This window comes from Taudactylus pleione, unplaced genomic scaffold, assembly GCF_031769625.1.
Source record: "Taudactylus pleione unplaced genomic scaffold, aTauple2 ptg000114l, whole genome shotgun sequence".
Lineage (NCBI taxonomy): Eukaryota > Metazoa > Chordata > Amphibia > Anura > Myobatrachidae > Taudactylus > Taudactylus pleione.
Genome location: NW_028284516.1, coordinates 25648539 through 25669222, shown reverse-complemented (window position 1 = coordinate 25669222; position 20684 = coordinate 25648539). Strand labels below are relative to the sequence as shown.

The 20684-nt window shown below is 48.1% G+C and overlaps 1 protein-coding gene across 2 annotated transcripts in view; it reads right to left on the bottom strand.

Annotated features, from left to right (window-relative positions):
• Window positions 1-20684, bottom strand: part of ORC5 (origin recognition complex subunit 5) — a 43669-nt gene that overhangs the window by 10925 nt on the left and 12060 nt on the right. Inside the window, exons 6-12 of one of the 2 annotated variants that reach the window (XM_088471471.1) lie at window positions 19628-19739; window positions 16381-16508; window positions 7455-7503; window positions 7234-7324; window positions 5783-5835; window positions 5000-5112; window positions 4587-4634 (exon numbers count right to left, since the gene is read on the bottom strand). In XM_088471471.1, the coding sequence (XP_088327597.1) occupies window positions 4587-4634; window positions 5000-5112; window positions 5783-5835; window positions 7234-7324; window positions 7455-7503; window positions 16381-16508; window positions 19628-19739 (594 nt within the window). Of the gene's footprint in view, window positions 1-4586; window positions 4635-4999; window positions 5113-5782; window positions 5836-7233; window positions 7325-7454; window positions 7504-16380; window positions 16512-19627; window positions 19740-20684 lie in introns of both variants that reach the window. The other variant, XM_088471470.1, reaches the window with a different exon arrangement.

Sequence of the window (20684 nt, the reverse complement as noted above, 5' to 3'; positions counted from 1 at the left end):
TGGACGGCCGGGCTACAGCCCCTGAGAGAGAGTAAATAGACTTTAGACAAGTCTCCACCTTCCTGTCCGTAGGATCCTTCAGCGAGGATATAGACGGCAATGGCAAAGTAGCACTCCTGATGAGGCGTGTTACATGGGAATCAACCGCAGGCGGAGTTTCCCATTTCTTACAATGCGCCTCCGGAAACGGAAAATTGGACGCCAACCGCTTCTGTGGCAGGAATCGCTTACTGGGCGTCTGCCAGGCCACCGCCATGTGATCCGTCAACTGATCAGACAAAAGGAACGCTGCAGAAGTAATCTTAGCTTTTTTAAAACTAGGATACCTCGACTTGGGAGCGGGAGCCTCATCCTCAATCAGAAGAATGGCCCGCACCGCCCTAACCAGAGCCCGCACATTGATGGAAGACTTAGTGTCTACCTCCTGGACTGAGTCATCCTGCACCTCGCCATCATCCGAGGACCCCTCAGAGTCTGAAAAATGCGCAGCCTGCGCCATAACTGTGCATTTAGACGCCCTGGAGGGCACGTCACTGCGCAAAATCGACTGAAAATCCGAAGATGCTGCCGCCAAATCTTGGACAGTGTGGGAAAGCGCATCCACCCAGGGTGGAGGAGCTGCCACAAGAGCCTGAAACGGCACCACAGCCTGCTGCGCCACCGGGGTGGACTGTATATACATTGGCAACCCCGCATAGGGACCAACAGGCTGAGACCCCGGGGGAGTCTGCAATAATTGTGGGACACCCGGGGAAAGGGGGATGGGTAGGCTGGGGCAACGCCCTAGTAGGGACGGCAGTCGGGACCGACAGACGGTCCGCGATGGACACCAGCACCTGGGAAAACATCGCCCATGGTGGCTCCTGCGACATAGGAGGTTTAGAAGTACCAGGGATCGCCTGGCACAGTCCTCACAGGCCGTCCTGTTACAAATCCTCCCTATCCACTCCTGCAGAACAGCGCCTGCAGGAGAACAAAACCGGAGCCACGGAGTGCTCAATCTCCTCCTCAGACATGACCGACTATATAATTAAATATACAGTTATGACATAGGAAGAAAACGTGCGCACTCACCAGTGTGCTGGACAACAGCCCACAATATGGTACTGTGAAGCACACAACCGTATGTGACGGACCTCACAAATACGTGATCTATATAAGTGAGGTCAGTAGAAACACCCTTCCCCCGCACACCTGTAGGGCTTGTAGGAGAAGGAAAGGGATAGGTATAAGCTGACAGTAAGTAGAAATTAGCACAGACAGGCAGCACTAGCAAAAGTTACATACCATGCAGGAAGATATACTCACTGCACCTTTCCACTACAATCAACCTGCCCAGATTCAGTGTCTGGGAGGGCTATAGTGCTGTGTACACTGTCCTTGTCAGGGGAGAGGTACACAGGGGGACCGGTCCGCGTGCTCCCCGAGTGTTTCTGCGCTGCCACAGAGAAAATGGCTGCTGGAGACCTCAGAGGAGGAGTGGCCGTGTAACTGCAGCTCAGCGACGCCAGACTACGAGCTGAAAAGGCACGCTGAGCTGAGGGGAGGAGCCGCTAGACAGGGAAGGCTTCCTCCCCTGGCTAGCATATTAACCCCCAAGGTTGCCGGCATCCCGCTTTATTCACCCTGGTGGTCTAGTGGTCTGGCGGGGTATGCCTCCACTGGATGGGGGGCCCGCCGCCACCGCCCCCGGTCTGTCCCCTAGACCGGGGGCATGGGACTGCATTTTTAAAATGAACCCGCGCACCAACCGCTAATCAGCGGTGCGCGGCTTACCTGGATCTCCCCGGCGTCTCAGGCAGCAGTCCAGGGGGAAACCAGAGTCCGGCTAGTACAGACTCTGGCTTCCCCCGCCGCGATCCCCAGTTCAGTGCTGGTGTCGCGGCGCCAGCAGGGAGAAGGAGCGGCAGCGTGGGCGTCTGTACAGACAACCCATCGCTGCCGATCTGGAGAAAAACTGTTATTAAAAATAAATGTAACTAAGTTAAATAAAAATTAAAAGCTTTAGGGGGCTGCTCCTGCAGCCCCCCCCCCCGCAGGGTGACCCGACTCCGGCCGGGCACCATCTTAAACTGAGGTGCCTGTGGCTCGGGGGCGGGGTATAGAGGAGGATGGACCCAAGTGCATCCTGGGAGCAGCTGAAAGCTTTAACTCCGTGGTGCCCGAGGATCCAGGATCTAGCTATACCCCAAGGTCACCCTGTGGACCCCTATGGACCCTGAAGTAGAATAAAAAGATTCGCCTATGAATAGGTGTCGAAAAAAAGTGCAGAATTGAAGTTTTGGGGTGCAAAGCTGCGGGAACCACCCTGCACCCTTGGGACAGTCCCCCAACAGTGATCTGCATCAAAAAAAGTTTAAAAAAGTATTTTGAACACCCTCAAAAAGTACTTTCGATTTTGGGGGGCGAAAAACTTCAAAGTTGGGGGACAAACTTAAAAACTAGCGAAATAGACTCCAGGGGGGTCCCCAAGTATGCCCCAGGTGTTTTTAAGTTTGCAGGTGCTTGCGGCAGGTGGATTAACGATTTTAAAAAGTTCATTTTAGCAACTTAAAAATATGCTAACACCCATTTTCAGCTACCCCAATTTTGCTGGGACTAGTTATTTTGAGGAAAAAAACATGGTAAATGCTATTCACCACTTCTGCAAAGACGCAAAATAGAAGCTATTAAGAATATTTCAGTACTCCAAATACCTTCAGCAGGTCTATTTGGGGGTATCTACAGTGATCCCCAATGTCAGTCCATCTTTTGGGGGGTATCAGGCACATTTCCCCAAAACTGACTTTTCGCATATTACAGTTTTGCCGGCACCCGTCTTTGCCGATTTCTAATTGAATACAGCGGAAAGTGGGCATGCGCGCAATACTTTTCCGCATTGAAAACCAGCGAAGTGGTCGAAAAGTACGGGACTTTTCGCTTGGAATTGAATATGGCCCAGAGTCTCTGAATCTGTACACGAAGTGAACAATGTAGCGGCCGCAGTCTTTTTCATTTCGATTTCCGTTGTGGTTCATATACATACTTGGGTGCACACATTATGTTAAGGCGGCTGTAATTCGCTCAAACTTTCTGTATTCATCTACAGGTCGATTACCATTGCGGACTTGTGCAATCGAGCCAGTTACTCCCTGGACTCATTGTGTTCAGGCTGCTACACTGTGTTTCATGGACTAGCTACAATGGTCACGGACCCCCCCCCCCCCATCTCTATGGTTGGTCACCATCCTGGGCGGTCGAGGTCCTTATTTCTTGGGACACATTGTAATTACTGCATTTTTTGCTTTGCGGACTTGTTACCTTCCAGCTTTGGTACACCTCCCGTCAAGTACATGGACAGGTAAACATCCATTTGGCTTAATTATACTATATAGTGGCTCCTGTCGTGGATCATGGATGATTGAGCCATTTCTACATGGGGCAATCCATCTACCAAGATTGAAACAATAGGCTGTGGAGACATCTCCTCATTATGGATGCTACATCTGGTTCAGCCTCTTACTATTTGGAAGTATCCCTACTGATAAACAGTGTTCCTCATTCCATGAGTCATCAGTGCATTTGAGACTTTTAAATTAATTTATTTCAGCTAGTGTCACATTGTTACTTTGTGGTTTTATTTTTTGTTATTATTTTATATCCATTTTTATATAAGTAGAATAAACTTAAGATATACGATTCCCAGTAGCAAATATTCCATTTATTGCATTATTCTTAGCTAGTGTGACTGAAGGATTAGCTGTGCTGCCCGTTTTCTCTCTTTATTTATTGGTGAGTTTCTGTGAGTTAAAGGATATTTCACTATATATTGGTTTTGTATTTATCTGTATAGTCTGGATATATATGTGACAGAGAATTTCAGGATTGACGACATTCATTATGTTGACATGTTCAAAATGTCGACAGATGACATGTTGACACTGGCTTAATGACAATATTTTTAATGTTGACAGTCACAATGCCTACTTATAAGTAACCTAACTGGCTTCACTTACTGTAAAAAGTCACCAACTCTAACCACAAATGCTGTCCTCATAGCCTCACATGGCAGGCGGAATAACTATCAGACGCCCTTATCTAGGAGGGTGATAATCTTATACATGCATCACTTCAAGCACTCATAAGCAGTCCAGATTCCATACTCTGAGTTTGGTTCTGACTGTTCGGATAGTCCTAAACGTCAAGTCAATTTGGTCGAGAACAACAAAACCGATGGACGGGTCTATAAGCGTTAATTGTTAAAAAAAAAAAAAATTTCTTCTTAAAAATGTAATGTAAGCACAACAGTACACCTATGGAAAAAAAAAAAATCACACCTATATGGCGGCATAAAACAGTTCATACAGGTTATCAACTTGCTTGTACTGTATAAGGTATATTGTACCTTCACTGACAGACACTTCCTACATTGGAACAATGTGTCCTGCGGCTACTCCAAATTGAAGTAGAACTTTACAGGAGTGAGATCACCAATTACTAAATGTAAGTAAGTGATGGGACCATGTCTCACTGAGCAGAAGGAAATTATTTTGTAATGCTTATTTTACACATATTCATGACAGTATATTTCAAACATTATTTTCTACCTTTTCATGTTTTTTCAGAAAATCGGTTTTCTTAATTTTCCCGTGATGCTAAAAGGAAACCAAAAATAGAAAAAAAAAAAAAAACACTTAAAAAGGAGTTTCAGAAAATGTGACAACTATCAGAAGTATATACAACCTACAGCACATTCAAAATATCTAAAAGATTGAAAATAAAATAAACTATACTTCGTTTTTGTTTGTATATGTAACCTTCTGTTTTTAGTTTTAAAAAAATATATATATTTCCACACAATATTCTTAAAATATTATTTTGACTGCTATTCAACCCAACCATGTAAAGTAGAGTACAGAGGGAAATTGATATTGCAATAGAACATGGTATATAGCAAAAGCCCAGGATGCAAAGAGTCAACTAACATCATAGATAGGTGCAACAAAAGATAAATACATACCTTTAGGAAAAACCTTTTGTCAGTCCTGGCAGGATTGTAGGAGGCTAAGTATCCAGCAATGAGCAGAAATTTGGAGTAATATGGCAATTCCACATGAGCGTGTGCTGATAGTCCTAAGACGAACAACAATGTCATTTGACTACATACAAAAACCCAATCCATGGCTTTAGCCTACCGCTGCCCATTATGCAGTATTTGTACAGCAAACTGGTAGTTTTAGAACAAAGTGCGCCAAACAAATGTAATAATCAGAGGATTCAGCCACTGAGCTAGAGTTCCAGACACCAAGGTCTTCAAACTGAGTCGTACAAGGTCAAATTGGACACCTAACCCTATACCGTACATGGACAACCAATAAAGCTGGGAAAACACTGTACGATACAGCATTCCAACGCAGATCGGAATCATAACGTGCACATTGTATAGTGTAAACGTCCGATCCGTCGTCAACGATGGTCGTTGATCATATCGTCCCATCTGCTGTTCTGCATGGCCTATGGGATGATGCAATGAACGACATGGTGCTGTTACATGCAGCATATAACACATCGCGCCATCGTACACTAGATCCTGCAGTGTGTACGGCTTACCCGATGTATCGTTACATCACATCATATATCATGTACACAGCTTCAGGCCATTAGGCTGACTGTATAGGACATGTACTGCTGCTAACACTTGTTTCTCACCTTGGGTACACTAATGAGGCTTTCAGTGCAGTTGAGACCTAAATACAATGAGAATAATGGCACACACTAGTAACGTCTATGAGAGAATATAGACCTTTCAGCTGGGACACTTCTCTGTCTTCTTGCTGAATCCTTTCCCATTGTGAACTGCAGAGAAAAAAACAAAAACAAAATATATATATCTATTTATCTATCTACTCCTCCCTTAGAACAGTTCCAAGTAATAATGTTCATCTACAACACTCATTTATTAAACTAAATTTACTCTAATTTTCCTAGATAGTGGAATGGGATTCTCACATTCTGGAATAATGACATGAACGTCAATCAGTCAGATGCTGAAGTCAAAAAAACTATCCATTAATAACCAGAATGATCCATTCAGAGTATGGTTAGCCCATGCAGAAGCCGCAACTCACAATTAGGAGAGCGTAATTAGACTGAGAGAAAAGTTAGGGGCCCAGGTTCATACCCTGCGGTTGGCGCTTTCTTACATTGGATCGTTCCTTTCACACAGTTTCTGGCAAAACCTGAATATATCGTTCTCCCTTTTGTATCTGAATGAACTACTGCATGCCTATAAAATTCTATAGATTAACATACAGCTGACCACACACACACAGATTACCATATGATAACTTAACTAGATCACTAGTCAAAAAAAAAAAAAAGATTGCTACATATACTTTGCCAGCAGAAAAACCATGTGTAGTGTATGTTTATCATAAGAACAATGTGGATTGTATACTTAAAATTTAGGATTAAAATACGCACATTTCAAATTTCTTCAATATCATCTGTTTAAATTACATATATGGCACGAAAAAGGGTCGCATTATATATAGGTTTAGCCATCTAATGGTTTTATTATATGCCATGCATGGACAATTTGAGAAAATTTACATATATATATTTATTTTTCCCCCAGTAATCCAGCACTCTCAGTAAAGCAATATTCACTTGGCCAGGTGCCACCACATAATAGCAAGTACTCACTTGGTGAGAGTTTCAACATTTCAATTTCTAAGATAAATCCTGAAGACAATTTACCTTATAAATTGAAACGTTGAAACTCTCACCATACTTGTGTCATTCATATGAAGCCTGTGTGCCGCACTTCTGTAGGGATTATATATATATATATATATATATATATATATATATATATATATATATATATATAAAATCTCCAATTGGATTCTCATTGACACATACAGTATGTGATGGCTGAATACCATACATCAGCCAAAAGTGCTCATTAGACAAGTTCTGTACCATTGCTGGCCAGTAATTGAGGAGCTATCCTGACACCAGTATACTGACACAGCAAGAAGCTACAGCAGCACATGTTAATCTCCCTGTAATGCTTGCTTATGATAACATGCAGCGATCATCCATTTTTGAAACTGCTTGCAAAATGTAAAGTGCTTTGAATCCCATGAAAGATTTAGGTTTTAGGTGTTAATATTGTTATAATCACCATCATAGATGTAACTGAAGCCTCATTACCACACAAATAACAATCACGTCTTACAATATGGGTACCTTGATATCTCCCGGAGATAAACAGTCTGCATCGCCCTCTTCAGATGTGGCTCAATGTTTCGCCACAGTTTATGAGAGTCACTTTCCTTTGCTGTAAACAAATATATAAATGGGATAAACACACAGAATCATTTCCTAGCAGAAATAGGACTAGGATTTGTTGTTAGTGGAAGGTATAAATAAATTAATACATTTCACAGTGAAATCCTATTCAAACCTACCTTCTCCTTTAACCACTGGTTCACAAAACTTTGGGAAGTTGAGTGCAGCCTACAGGAAACACAAAATAAATCATATATAATACACAGTAAACAGCAACGTTACACAAAAGGGTAAATGAAGCTAAGTGAACACTGAGAACACAATAGAGTTCATCACAGCAGATCCCATCAATTGTTACAAAAAAAAAAAATGACATTCACAGATGTGTTATTGTTGCTGCAGTCGTGTTACAGTTCTTATAGTTGCGCCTAGTCCCGTGTGAGGTTACACATGCCAAGCGTCTTTTGTGCATCTTATTCGCAATGTGACGTAAATAAGACGCCCAAGCAGACCTTCCTATACAGAAACAGCAGCTGTTATCCACATCACGTGATGTTACAGACTCGGTCGCACACAGGATATAGACATGCCGCATATCATTTTAATCAGCAAAGTCTGCTTGTGCGTCTTATTTGCATCACATTAAAAAAGACGCACGGGAGCAGTCAGCTCTCGTGCGCCCTGTGTAATGAGACTCAAAGCAGAAAGGACAGACAAAGGACATATCTTTAGGAACTGTGTAGGTGATTCAGCTTAAGACGGAATTGCAAAGCTGCACGCAAGTAAATGCAGCAGGTTGTGTATGACAGCTCCTGCTGCATTTGCGATCCCAGCACTGCGAACGGGCCACCATGCAGCTGAGTAAGCCTCAGCTTACTCAGACTGACCGGCTTGCAGGGCCAGGAAACTGCATCCGTGGACGCAACCCCTGGCCTTGCCACACCCGGTAAACAGAACCGAAGCGCCCCCACTTTTGGGAACACCGTCTGTCCCCGCCTCCGCACCGCCCCTTAAATGCCTCTGCCTGTCAATCAGGCAGAAACATAGCAGGGGCTGCGTGCGATCACACAGGACCTGTTCTGCACATTCGCAGAAGGGGTCCAGCGCACGCGCAGATTCCCAATAATCGTGAATCTGCGTTCAGCATTGCACGTAACTGAATCAGACTGTTTTCCAAGATTAGCAACTGGAAGCCCAGTTATGTATACACAAGAAATGTGCTAATGATCGGCCTCTTTTCTGTTTACAAATCCCAGTTCAGTGTTATTATCTACATTCCTCAGGCACAAAACATGTTACCAGCCACAGATCAAATACACCAGCGTTTCTGTGAAGGAGATTTACTGTATACTCTCAGCAGACTAACCATCCTCATAGTATTGGCTGACAAACTACATGGGCTCATGTAAACCAATAAGACACAATTGAGCACGCCAAGTACTCCATCAGACACCCCTGACCTAAACCAGCCTGGGCTTACTACTGCAAATCTCTATATATCTAACAAAATGAAAGTTTGAGGTTATTAGTTAAAATTTTGATCAAAACATTTAAGCCTGCGGAAAGCATGACTGTGCCTCATTATTTGTAAGTCATATAGGATCATCTCTGCTTCGAACACTGAAAAGAATTTAAAAACTAAATCCTTGAACTAAAAACAAACCAAACCTACCAAAACCAATGCAACTTTTAAACTTTGCCTCATAAGAAAATTAAACCCAATCATCAAAAAATGGCCTTTCAGAGGTGGGGTATAGTATATGTCCGTACGCCACCTAACAAAGCCAGAGAATAAAGGAGCACACTGTATACAAAAGGGCAACAGACTCATTTGAGAGAATGGGTATGAGATGCCGGTGGCTGAAAAGCTGCCAGTTGAAATACAGGCGTGGGAAGACAGATTATGGATGATCCCTACTAAGGAAGGCAAGTACCCTAACCCTCCCCTCTCCCCCCCCTAACCCTCCTTTACTGGCGCCTAACCCTAACCTCCTCCCGGTGGTGCCCAACTCTAACCACCCCTTCCCGCATCCTAACCCTAACCTCCCCCCCAGTGGTGCCTAACCTGAACCCCACCTCCCCGTAACCTAATGCTCTCCAATGGGTGCCCAACCACCCCTTCCCACCTCCTACACCTAACCCTCCCGGGAGGGGGGTCTAACCTTAACCTTCCCCAGTGGTGCCTAACCCTAACCCCACCTCCCCATAGCCTAACTCTCCCCGATGGGTGCCTAACCGTAAGGCCCTCCGGGGGTGTCTAAACCTCTCCTCCCCCGCGGGTGAAGCTAATACTTACCGGTGTTTGAATGTTCGGGATGCAGACACTGGTATCCCGATGTCCTTCGGAAAATCGGCTTCAGCATTATATCAGGCGGTGGGATGCTAGCATCGGTATTTCGGCGGGCGGCATCTGGTCCGCTGGCAATTTGACTACATCCCCATTGTCTCAAATCACAGTGACATTGCAAAGTTGTGTTTTCTTCATGCAACCTGACACTGTCCCTGGCAATTCTCACTACAGCGCTGTGCAATACTGTGTGCGCAGTGTAAAAAAAAATAAACAAAGAGTGTATAAAGCCAGACACACACTATGCAACAACTGGGCCAAACAACAAGAGATATGGTAAGAACTTACCTTTGTTATCTCTGTTTCTACGAAGTCCATAGGGTCCACAGGGTTGACCTTGGGGTTATAGCTGGAACAGGATCCATAGGCACCACACAGTTAAGCTTTTAGCTCCCAGGATGCACTTGGGTCCTCCTCTATACCACGCCCCCGAGCCACAGGCACCTCAGTTGGTAAGCAGCCTAGGCCGGAGGAGAATATGGAACAGAGAGAAGGAAGACTGGAACACACAAGAAACCATACTCACAGCAATAGGAGACGGAAAACCGGTGACCAGCCACACAGCCCATTTGAAGCCAGGTGCGTCAGGGCGGGCGCCCTGTGGACCCTATGGACTTCGTAGAAACAGAGATAACAAAGGTAAGTTCTTACCATCTCTCTTGTTTTCTACTTCAGGGTCCATAGGGGGTCCACAGGGTTGACCTTGGGGATGTCCCAAAGCAGTTCAACTAAGGGCGGGGACGCTCCTGTGCTGAAAGGAGCACCCGGCGCCCAAAGGAAGCATCCTGAGAGGCGAAGGTGTCAAACGCATAGAACCTCAAAAACGTTTGAATAGAAGACCAAGTGGCCGCCTTACACAGCTGAACAGCAGAAGCGCCACGTCTAGCAGCCCAAGAGGGACCCACAGAACGAGTGGAATGAGCCTTAACAGAGGCTGGCACAGGTAAACCCTCTTGTGCATAAGCCTCACAAATAACGGAACGAAGCCAACGGGCTAATGTTTGTTTGTTGGCAGGCCAACCCCTCTTGTGAAAACCAAAGAGGATAAACAAGGAATCGGACTTCCTAACCGAAGCCATCCGGTCTACATAAATTCTAAGCGCCCGGACCACATCTAAGGAAGTCTCACCAGCTGAAAGACCAGGGGACTGAAAAGCTGGCACAACAAGTTCCTGATTAATGTGGAACTTCGAGACCACTTTGGGCAAAAACTCAGGACGAGTGCGGAGCACCGCTCTGTCCTGGTGAAAAATCAGGAAAGGAGGGCGACAGGAAAGCGCCCCCAATTCAGACACCCTCCTGGCCGAAGCAATTGCCAGGAGAAAAACCGTCTTAAATGTCAGCCACTTGAGCTCCACCGCCTCAAGAGGCTCAAACGGAGGACCCTGCAGGACCCGTAGCACCACCGCCAAGTCCCAAGGAGCCACAAAGGGAGGCTGGATCCTGAGAACACCCTGGAAAAAGGTGTGAACGTCTGGTAGTATTGCAATCCGCCGTTGAAACCACATGGACAAGGCGGACACATGAACCTTCAGAGATGCAAGGCGTAAGCCGAGATCCAATCCTGACTGAAGAAATTCCAAGATCCTAGAAACTCGGAACACCTGAGGATCATAATGTCTGGACTCACACCACTGAAAGTAAGTGTGCCACACTCTGTGATAAATCCGTGCTGAAGCAGGCTTGCGTGCCCGGAGCATGGTACCAATAACCGAACTGGAGAAGCCCCGAGACCTCAAGACGGCTGTCTCAAGAGCCACGCCATCAAAGACAGCCGACCCAGATCCGGGTAAAGGCAGGGCCCCTGAGACAACAGGTCCCGACGCTGAGGAAAAAGGTACGGAGCGTCGATGGAGAGGCTCCTGAGATCGGAGTACCAAGGACGTCTGGGCCACGCCGAAGCTACCAGCACGAGCATGCCGCCGTCCTGCTTGAATTTCCGCAGAACCCGAGGAAGCAGGGATAGCGGAGGAAACAGATACGCCAGGTGAAATGTCCATTTCACCGACAGCGCGTCCACCAGACTTGCGCCTGCGTCTCTTGTCCTTGACCCGTAAACGGGCAACTTGTGATTGTGACGGGAGGCCATCAAGTCCAGCTCCGGCAGTCCCCACCTGTCCACGAGTAGCTGAAACACCTCTGGGTGAAGCGACCATTCCCCGGGATGCACGTCGTGACGGCTGAGGAAGTCCGCCTCCCAATTGAGGACTCCGGGGATGAAGACCGCCGAGATCGCCGGAATGTGACCCTCCGCCCAAGTCAGGATACGAGACACCTCCGACATCGCTGCCTGACTGCGAGTTCCGCCTTGGTGGTTGATATACGCCACCGTGGTGGCGTTGTCAGACTGCACCTGTACCACCCTTCCGTGAAGAGCGGGGCCGGACGACTGCAGGGCCCTGTATACTGCCCGCAGTTCCAGGATGTTGATGGGGAGAAGTGCTTCTTCCGCTGACCAACGACCCTGAAGCGACAAAGAGCCGGTCACTGCCCCCCAACCCCGGAGACTGGCATCCGTCGTGAGCAGGACCCAGTCCGGGATCCAAAATGGGCGCCCCTCGACCAGATGAGCTGTCTGAAGCCACCAAGCCAAAGATTGCCGAACGTCCGGAGACAACACCAGCATCTGAGAGCGGATCCGGTAAGGTAACCCGTTCCATTCTGATAGAATCAGCCCCTGCAGGGGCCGGGAATGGAACTGGGCAAATTCCACCATGTCGAATGTCGACACCATGGACCCCAGAACTCTCATAGCCGAATGGACCGACAGGCGGCAACGGCTCAGGCAACTGTGTATCCGCAGCTGTAGGGAGGCGACCTTCTCCGGAGTCAGGAAGATCCTTTGCTGACGCGAATCCAGCAGGGCTCCCAAATGAACCATCCGCTGAGATGGAATCAGGGAGGACTTTTTCCAATTTATCAACCACCCGTGTGCTTGCAGGCAAGCGATCGTCAGGTGGAGATGTTGAAGCAGTACCTCCGGGGAGCTCGCCAGCAACAGGAGGTCGTCCAGATACGGCAGCAGCCGTACATTCTGGTTCCGAAGATGTGCGGCCATGACCGCCATAATCTTCGTGAACACCCTCGGTGCAGTGGAGAGACCAAAGGGTAGCGCCCGGAACTGATAGTGGTGTTGAAGGATAGCGAACCTCAGATACCGCTGGTGTGAAGATGCTATCGGAACATGGAGGTAGGCGTCCTGGATGTCCAGGGACACCATGTAATCCCCCGGTTCCATCGCCAGAATGATGGAACGTAACGTTTCCATCCTGAACTTGGGAACTCTGAGGAATCTGTTCAGAGACTTCAAGTTGAGGATAGGGCGATGAGAACCATTGGGTTTCTGCACCAGAAACAGAGACGAATAATACCCCGTCCCTCGTTGTGATAGAGGAACGGGAACAATGACCCCTGCTTTCAGCAAGGACTCTATAGCCTCCTGAACCTGTAACGCCTTGGTCTTGTCCTGAGAAGGACTTGTGCAGAAAAACTGGTGGGGTGGTCTGTGCCGAAAAGACAGGGCGTACCCCTGGGAGACCACTTCTCGAACCCAGGCATCCGTGGTGGTATTGTGCCAGCACTGGGCAAATAGAAGTTGGCCTCCCACTCTGAGGTCCCCCAGAGGGAGGCCCGTCCCATCAGGCCGCAGGTTTATCTTCCTGCTTGGAAGAAGGGCGCCGAGCACTCCAGACTTGCTTCTTGGGTTTAGAGGCAGTCTTACTCGCAGACTGTGTCGGGAAGGACTGACCTTTCGCCTTACCCTGAACCCGAAAGGAACGAAAAGCCGAACTCCGAACCTTAGCAGGCAGTGCCGCCGAAGGGAGGAAGGCCGACTTGGATTTAGCCAGGGTGTCCACTATTTTGTCCAAGTCCGGACCAAATAGTAATTCACCATTGAAAGGTAAGGCCTCCAGACCCTTCTTTGAATCAGAGTCCGCTCTCCAGGACCGCAACCACAAGGATCGGCGGCCAGACACCGCTGCAGCCGATACCCGCAAGGTCAGCAGACTAGCATCTAAAGAAGCTTCAGCAATTTAAGAAGCAGCGTCCCTCATTTGTCCCAACAACGCCCGCTGGACATCCGGAGCGTCGTCTGGGAAGGTATCTTCCAATGCATTGGCCCACCCCTCAATGGCCTTGGCCACCCAGGAGATGGCCATGGACGGTCGGGCCACCGCCCCGGAGAGGGAGTAAATAGACTTTAAGCAAGTCTCAACTTTCCTGTCCGTGGGATCCTTCAGCGAGGATATCGACGGTAATGGTAAGGTGGCGCCCCGAGTTAAACGGGTGACATGGGAATCCACCGCCGGTCGAGTTTCCCATTTTTTACAATGTGCCTCAGGGAAGGGGTAATTAGAAGCCAACCGCTTCTGAGGAAGGAATCTCTTACTGGGCGCCTGCCAAGCTACCGCCATATGATCCGTCAACTGATCCGACAGGGGAAACACCGCAGAAGCCACCTTAGTTTTTTTGAAACTAGGAAACTTCGACTTAGGAACCGGTGCCTCATCCTCTATAAGAAGAATAGCTCGCACCGCCCTAACTAGTGCTCGCACATTAATGGACGACTTGGTATCCATTTCCTGGACCGAGGCGTCCGAGTCAGTGTCATCAGGGACCTCCCCATCATCTGAGGAACCCTCTGAGTCCGATACCTGAGCAGCCCGTGTCATGAGTGGGCGTTTAGAAATCCTAGAAGGCATGTCAGTCTGCAACATTGACTGAAAAGCAGAGGAAGCGGCCGCCAAATTTTGCACGGAGTTGGAGAGCACATCCACCCATGGTGGAGGCGTCGCCATAGGGGCCTGAAAAGGTACCACAGGCTGCTGCGGCACAGGGGAAGCCTGTATATACATAGGCAACCCCGCATAGGGACCAACTGAATGAGACCCAGGAGGACTCCGCAATAACTGCGGGACACCCGGGGAATGGGGGATGGTCGGCTGGGGCACCGCCCTAGTAGGGAGAGCAGTCGGGACCGACAGACGGTCCGCAATAGACACCAGCACTTGAGAAAACATCGCCCACGGTGGTTCCTGCGCCAGAGAAGGTCTGGATGGGCCAGGAGCCACCTGGCATCAACTACACAGGCCATCCTGTGACAAATCCTCCCTATCTACTCCTGCAGAACAGCGTCCGCAGGAGGCCAACACCGGAGCCACTGAGCGCTCAACCTCCTCGTCTGACATGACAGAATATATTATATATCTGGCACCAGGGTAGAAGTAAAACGCACTCACCGGTGTGCTGAACAACAGCCCACAATATGGCACTGAGTAGCACACAACTGTATGTGACGGACCTCACAAATACGTGATCTATATAAGTGAGGTCAGTAGAAACGCCCCTCCCCCACACACCTGTAGGGCTTGTAGGAGAAGTAAAGGGATAGGTATAAGCTGACAGTAAGCGGAAAATAAGCACAGACAGGCAGCACTAGCAAAAGTCACATACCATGCAGGAAGATATACTCACTGCACCTTTACACTACAATCAACCTGCCCAGATTCAGTGTCTGGGAGGGCTATAGTGCTGTGTACGCTGTCCTTAATCAGGGGAGAGGTACACAGGGGGACCGGTCCGCGTGCTCCCTGAGATCTGCGCTGCCACTGGGAAAATGGCCGCTGGAGACCTCAGAGGAGGAGTGGCCGTGTAACTGCAGCTCAGCGACGCCAGACTGCGTGCTGAAGGCGCGCTGAGCTGAGGGGAGGAGCCGCTGAACAGGGAAGGCTTCCTCCCCTGGCTGGCCATAACCCCAGGGATGCTGGCTTCCCGCTTGCCCCTTTATCCCTGGTGGTCTAGTGGTCCCACGGGTTATGGGGGGGGCCCGCCGCCACTGCCAGCAGCCTCCGGTCTGTCCCCCGGACCGGAGGCTAAAGGACTGCATTTAAGGCATTCCGCGCGCCGCCGCTAGCCAGCGACGCGCGGCTTACCTGAATCCCCGGCGACTCCGGCAGCAGTCCTGGGAGGTAGACAGAGTCCGGCTAGTACGGACTCTGCCCTCCCGCCGCGATCCCCAGATCAGTACTGGCGTCGCGGCACCAGTCGGGGATCAGAGCGGCAGCGTGGGCGTCTGTACAGACAGCCCTTCGCTGCCGTCTGAAGTAAAAAGAGATTAAAAATAAATAAAATCTAACTTAAAATAAAAAGCTTCTGGGGGCTGCTCCTGCAGCCCCCCTGCGCGGTGACCGACTCCGGCCGGGCACCAGCTTACACTGAGGTGCCTGTGGCTCGGGGGCGGGGTATAGAGGAGGACCCAAGTGCATCCTGGGAGCTAAAAGCTTAACTGTGTGGTGCCCATGGATCCTGTTCCAGCTATAACCCCAAGGTCAACCCTGTGGACCCCCTATGGACCCTGAAGTAGAAAGATAATTTTCAGCTGCTCGGCCCGACATTTGCGCAGGGTGTACACAGGCTTGAATCAATGCCGGATAAATAAAATATGTCTCTATACACACACCTTATGGCTGCTGCCCTTTTATAAAAACACAACAGTTTGGCGTTGCTTATGTCAGGGAAGACATACAAAAAACATACCACACACCGAGAAGACCTAAGACTACCCGTTTGTGCCAAATGGTCATACACATTCTACAGAAAAAGCATGGCTATTGCAGTAACACAACGTCATATCAAATGCATTAACAAATACAAAAACCAAAGCAATCTGAAACATACAGTACATGAGCACATATTTTCTGTGGTAAGCTACAGTAAGAGTTACATTAGTCTTAGACACTTTGTACAAGAGCTCTCACCAAATGCCTAAGCTCCTTTATGTCCCGGCACGCCGTGTAGAAGACGCCCAGCAGGATATTGATGTAGGATGCATAGAACTCAGGGGAGTGCTCCTCAGGGTAATCGCTGGACAGGATCTTATGAAGTTCTGCTACAAAAAAGACAAACTGGATTTATGAACTTGGTTTCATAGAGTGGTGTTTATTACTGGAAATTACCAGCATATTTTTTGAAGGACCCAACTAATACCACTATCTAACCTGCGCTGTCCTGCTTAGCTCCACCCACCTTCCCACACAATCCCATTGCTTCAGGAGCCGCATCCTCCCACTCACAGGAGAGGAGGCAAAAGCGCTCTACACAAAAACACTTCCCCTTACATACATATCCCTTCCTAAAACTAATCTATAGGGGTCGCTGCACTGATTCGTGCCTATATTTGCTGATCAAGATCATTGCAGTTCCCGATAAATATACAACACATGACGTGAAAGTTTGGTTTCAGAAGGGGAAAACACTGTGCACTAGAAGACAATTAAATCCATCCGGTAAAATAAAATACATCACATAGTAACAACCAGTTACTGCAGGATACACTTATGCTGGGCATACACTATACCAGTCGTTCACAAACTGTGCGTCTAGACACCCTGGGGTGCTTGCAGGGGTGTCTCAGGTTGTTGGTCCAGCACCAAGTCAAATTATGTATGGTCAATGTAATGCAAATATGCGGACAAGCAGAAGCGCAAACCTGTCTACCACCACATAACTGAGCCTAAAGCTGAATACACATACACACACGACGCAGTGATCGCGGTGAGCGACAAAATTTGTGGGACCCACCACTTTAAAAAAATGGGGTCCTACCTGACCATTTCTGGGTCCCATCATAATTTATGCTTTAGAGCTCCCCATATGCCTCAGACCTCCCCACATGCCACCACACATCCCCACATTCCCCTAAAATGCAGATCTGATACCCCCAACAGCATCAGATATCCCCACAAGCCTCTTAAATGCATGTTTTAATGCCTCCATGATCTTTCAGGTAATATGACTTTCCACCTGTGCAGTGCCCCCAGGAGCGCTCCCCCTGTGCAGTGCCCCCAGGAGAGGTCCCCCCTGTGCAGTGCCCCCAGGAGAGGTCCCCCCTGTGCAGTGCCCCCAGGAGAGGTCCCCCCTGTGCAGTGCCCCCAGGAGAGGTCCCCCCTGTGCAGTGCCCCCAGGAGAGGTCCCCCCTGTGCAGTGCCCCCAGGAGAGGTCCCCCCTGTGCAGTGCCCCCAGGAGAGGTCCCCCCTGTGCAGTGCCCCCAGGAGAGGTCCCCCCTGTGCAGTGCCCCCAGGAGAGGTCCCCCTGTGCAGTGCCCCCAGGAGAGGTCCCCCTGTGTAGTGCGCAGTTCAATGAAGGTATCTGCCCCCCTAATAGGTGTGAGTGACCTGGGCATTAGGCCCAAGCCACTAAAGGGCAAATACGTGGGCACTCTAGTGGCCTGGGCCTAATGCCCAAGTCACACACCTATTTGGGGGGCATATACCTTCAATTGGGCCTAATGCCCCCTATGTTGCCCGGGCCTTGTGCCCGCCTAGAGACCCACAGGCCTATTGTCTGAATTCATCCCACGGGCCTAGTGCCCGACAACCCTGGTGGTCTAGGAAGGAGTGAAAAAAGACCGATGGCCCAAGGCCGCCTACCGCAGTCCTCTTCGGTCCTCAGCTTCAGTCTTCTGCCGCTGGCCCGTCCTGGCCAGCGGCACCGCCTCTTCCTTCTTGAATGCGCCGTCTCCTGGCCTCTTGCGCGGCCGCCGGAACTGTTGACGTGCCGCTCTTCTCTTCGGGAGGTCTTCACTCCTCCCCTCCGCCGACGGACTAATCGTGTTCCCGCTCAGCAGCGTAAGACGCCGCAAGTGGGCGGGGCAATGACGCGGCAAGCCGCGATTGGCTCGTCGCGTCTGCCTCCTATTGGGTGCTGGACCGCGAGCCAAAGCTCACGGCCAGTGCCAAACCACTGCCGCCGCTACTTGGCTTCCGGGCAGCGAGCTCCGCTCAGCTCGCGCCCGGAGCAAAGCTTCTCCCGCCACCACTGGTGGAAGGGACCAGGCGGTCCCTTCCACCAGGTACCCGCCGCGGTGGCTTACCCGGCGCTGGGAACAAACACTGTCCCAGCGCCGGGCACGGACGCTGTGCCGATGCTGGGATCAGACACTTGATCCCAGCACGGCTTTCTACAGCAGCAGCCAATGAGAGTCTATCTGACTCTCATTGGCTGCTCTAACAGACAGCGTTGTGTCCGTTACTGCAGGGGGACGCGCTGTGCTGCCGCCAGCTGTCAGGGATTGGCCACAGCGCAGCGCGTCCAAAAAAGTGGGTCCCCAGTCCCCGATATGGGTATTTGCGAACACTGCAACGATTTTGTTAGCAACGATTTTATGAACGATTTTCTGTCAGATTATCTGACAGATATTTTTTTTAAGTGTAATGAACGATTTTTTTGAACAAACGATTTTTGTATATTCCCTTAATGAAAATCGTTCAGTTGGTCAGACTGACTAAACTACAAACGTGAACGCGCATGAATGAACGATAATCGTTCATCGTTTTAACTCAGAAAGTGAACGATTTTTTTTCAACGATTAATAATAATAATAATAATAATCGTTCAAAAAATCTGGTGTGTGTGTATGCACCTTAAGGATGACAGGTCAGCACAATTTACTTCACTACATTTTCGGAATTTCAGAACAAATTTTTGGCTTAGGGGTGCCGTGAAAACAGTGCTGATACTCTAGGGCACCGTGATTTAGAAAAGTTTGGGAACCACTGCACTATACAATTATCTGTCAGATATCTGTCCAATCTGGCTGGTTGGAATGAAAACCTGGTAATGTATGGGAGCAAATGACAGTCACTGGAAAACGGACAAAAAACAATTGTTCAAATTGGTTTCATTTGTGTGTTTTAACCAATTTGTCTGAATGACCATTTTTGTCTGTTTTCCAGTGTTTGTGAGCAAATGGATGATCATATTTCCTCCCATACATTACCAGGTTTTCATTCCAACCAGCCAGTTTGGACAGATAATTGCATAGTGTATGCTCAACTTAAGAGTTATGGTTTATAACTGGGTGTAACATTTCTAAATACAGCAGTGTCTGCACCTGACCCTGCCTACAAGAATTTTAAGAAAATTAAATTCTATTTCTCAATAAAATTATTAAACAAAAGTGAAAACTGCTTGTAAGTGAATTAGTGAGAACAGATCAAAAAATACCTTTACTGTAGTCTGCAAAGTATATGGTTAATGGCTCCAGACAGCCAGTGTTTGGCCGAAACGTCTCCCAAACTATTTCAGTCAAGAATATCACAGTAACGTTACTACTGGTCTGTAATGTTAAAGAGCATAAAGTAAGAAAAAAATCCTGGAAAACAATGGTTTTTAAAAGCAGGTACCTTCAATTGTATAATAAGGTTTGGTTTAAAAAAAAAATAAATTATTATTTTTATTATATATATTTATCAATTACACACACTCAACCAGGTATATTATCTTGCAGCAGATATTGCACACATATCCTACCACCCACTAGAGAGTGGGAGGACAGTTACACAGAGAAAGAATACTGCGAAGCTACCGCCTTAAAGTTTGAGCTGAATCATAAATAACATGAAGACACTTCTCTCTTGGGGGTATATTTACTACAGTGCGGGTTTTAGAACTGGAGATGTTGCCCATAGCAACCAATCAGATTCTACTTAACATGTACAGTATATAGCCCCTTCTAGAAGAGAATAGCTAGAATCTGATTGGTTGCTTTGGGTAACATCTCCACTTCTAATAACCTGCACTTTAGCAAATATACCTCTTGGAAAGGAGACTGTGCAGAAAATGGTATCTTGGAAAATGGAATCCTGATGTCAGAACCATGTGTTTGATTTGCGCCATATGAAACTCGCCTCTTTCAAAGGTTGGGGTCTAAGGTAGACTGCAAACACAGTCGACTTCAAATATCGTTATCTGACATGCGTGCACACGCATCGTCGGTCGACGCATGCCAAACATGTCATAGATATGAACGATAGAATAAGTTTCAATATCGTTAATATCGACTACAAAGTTGGACCATGTGTATGCACCAGTAATCACACAATACTACCGTCTTTCCCCGATAATAAGACACTGTCTTATTATTTTTTTGGTTCCAAAAAACACCATAGGGTTTATTTTCGGGGTAGGTCTTATTTTAACTAACATTGACAGCACCTTATGCAGGCTCCCCTTATGCAGTGCCCCTTATGCAGCCCCCCCCTGTAGCAGTGCCCCTTATGCA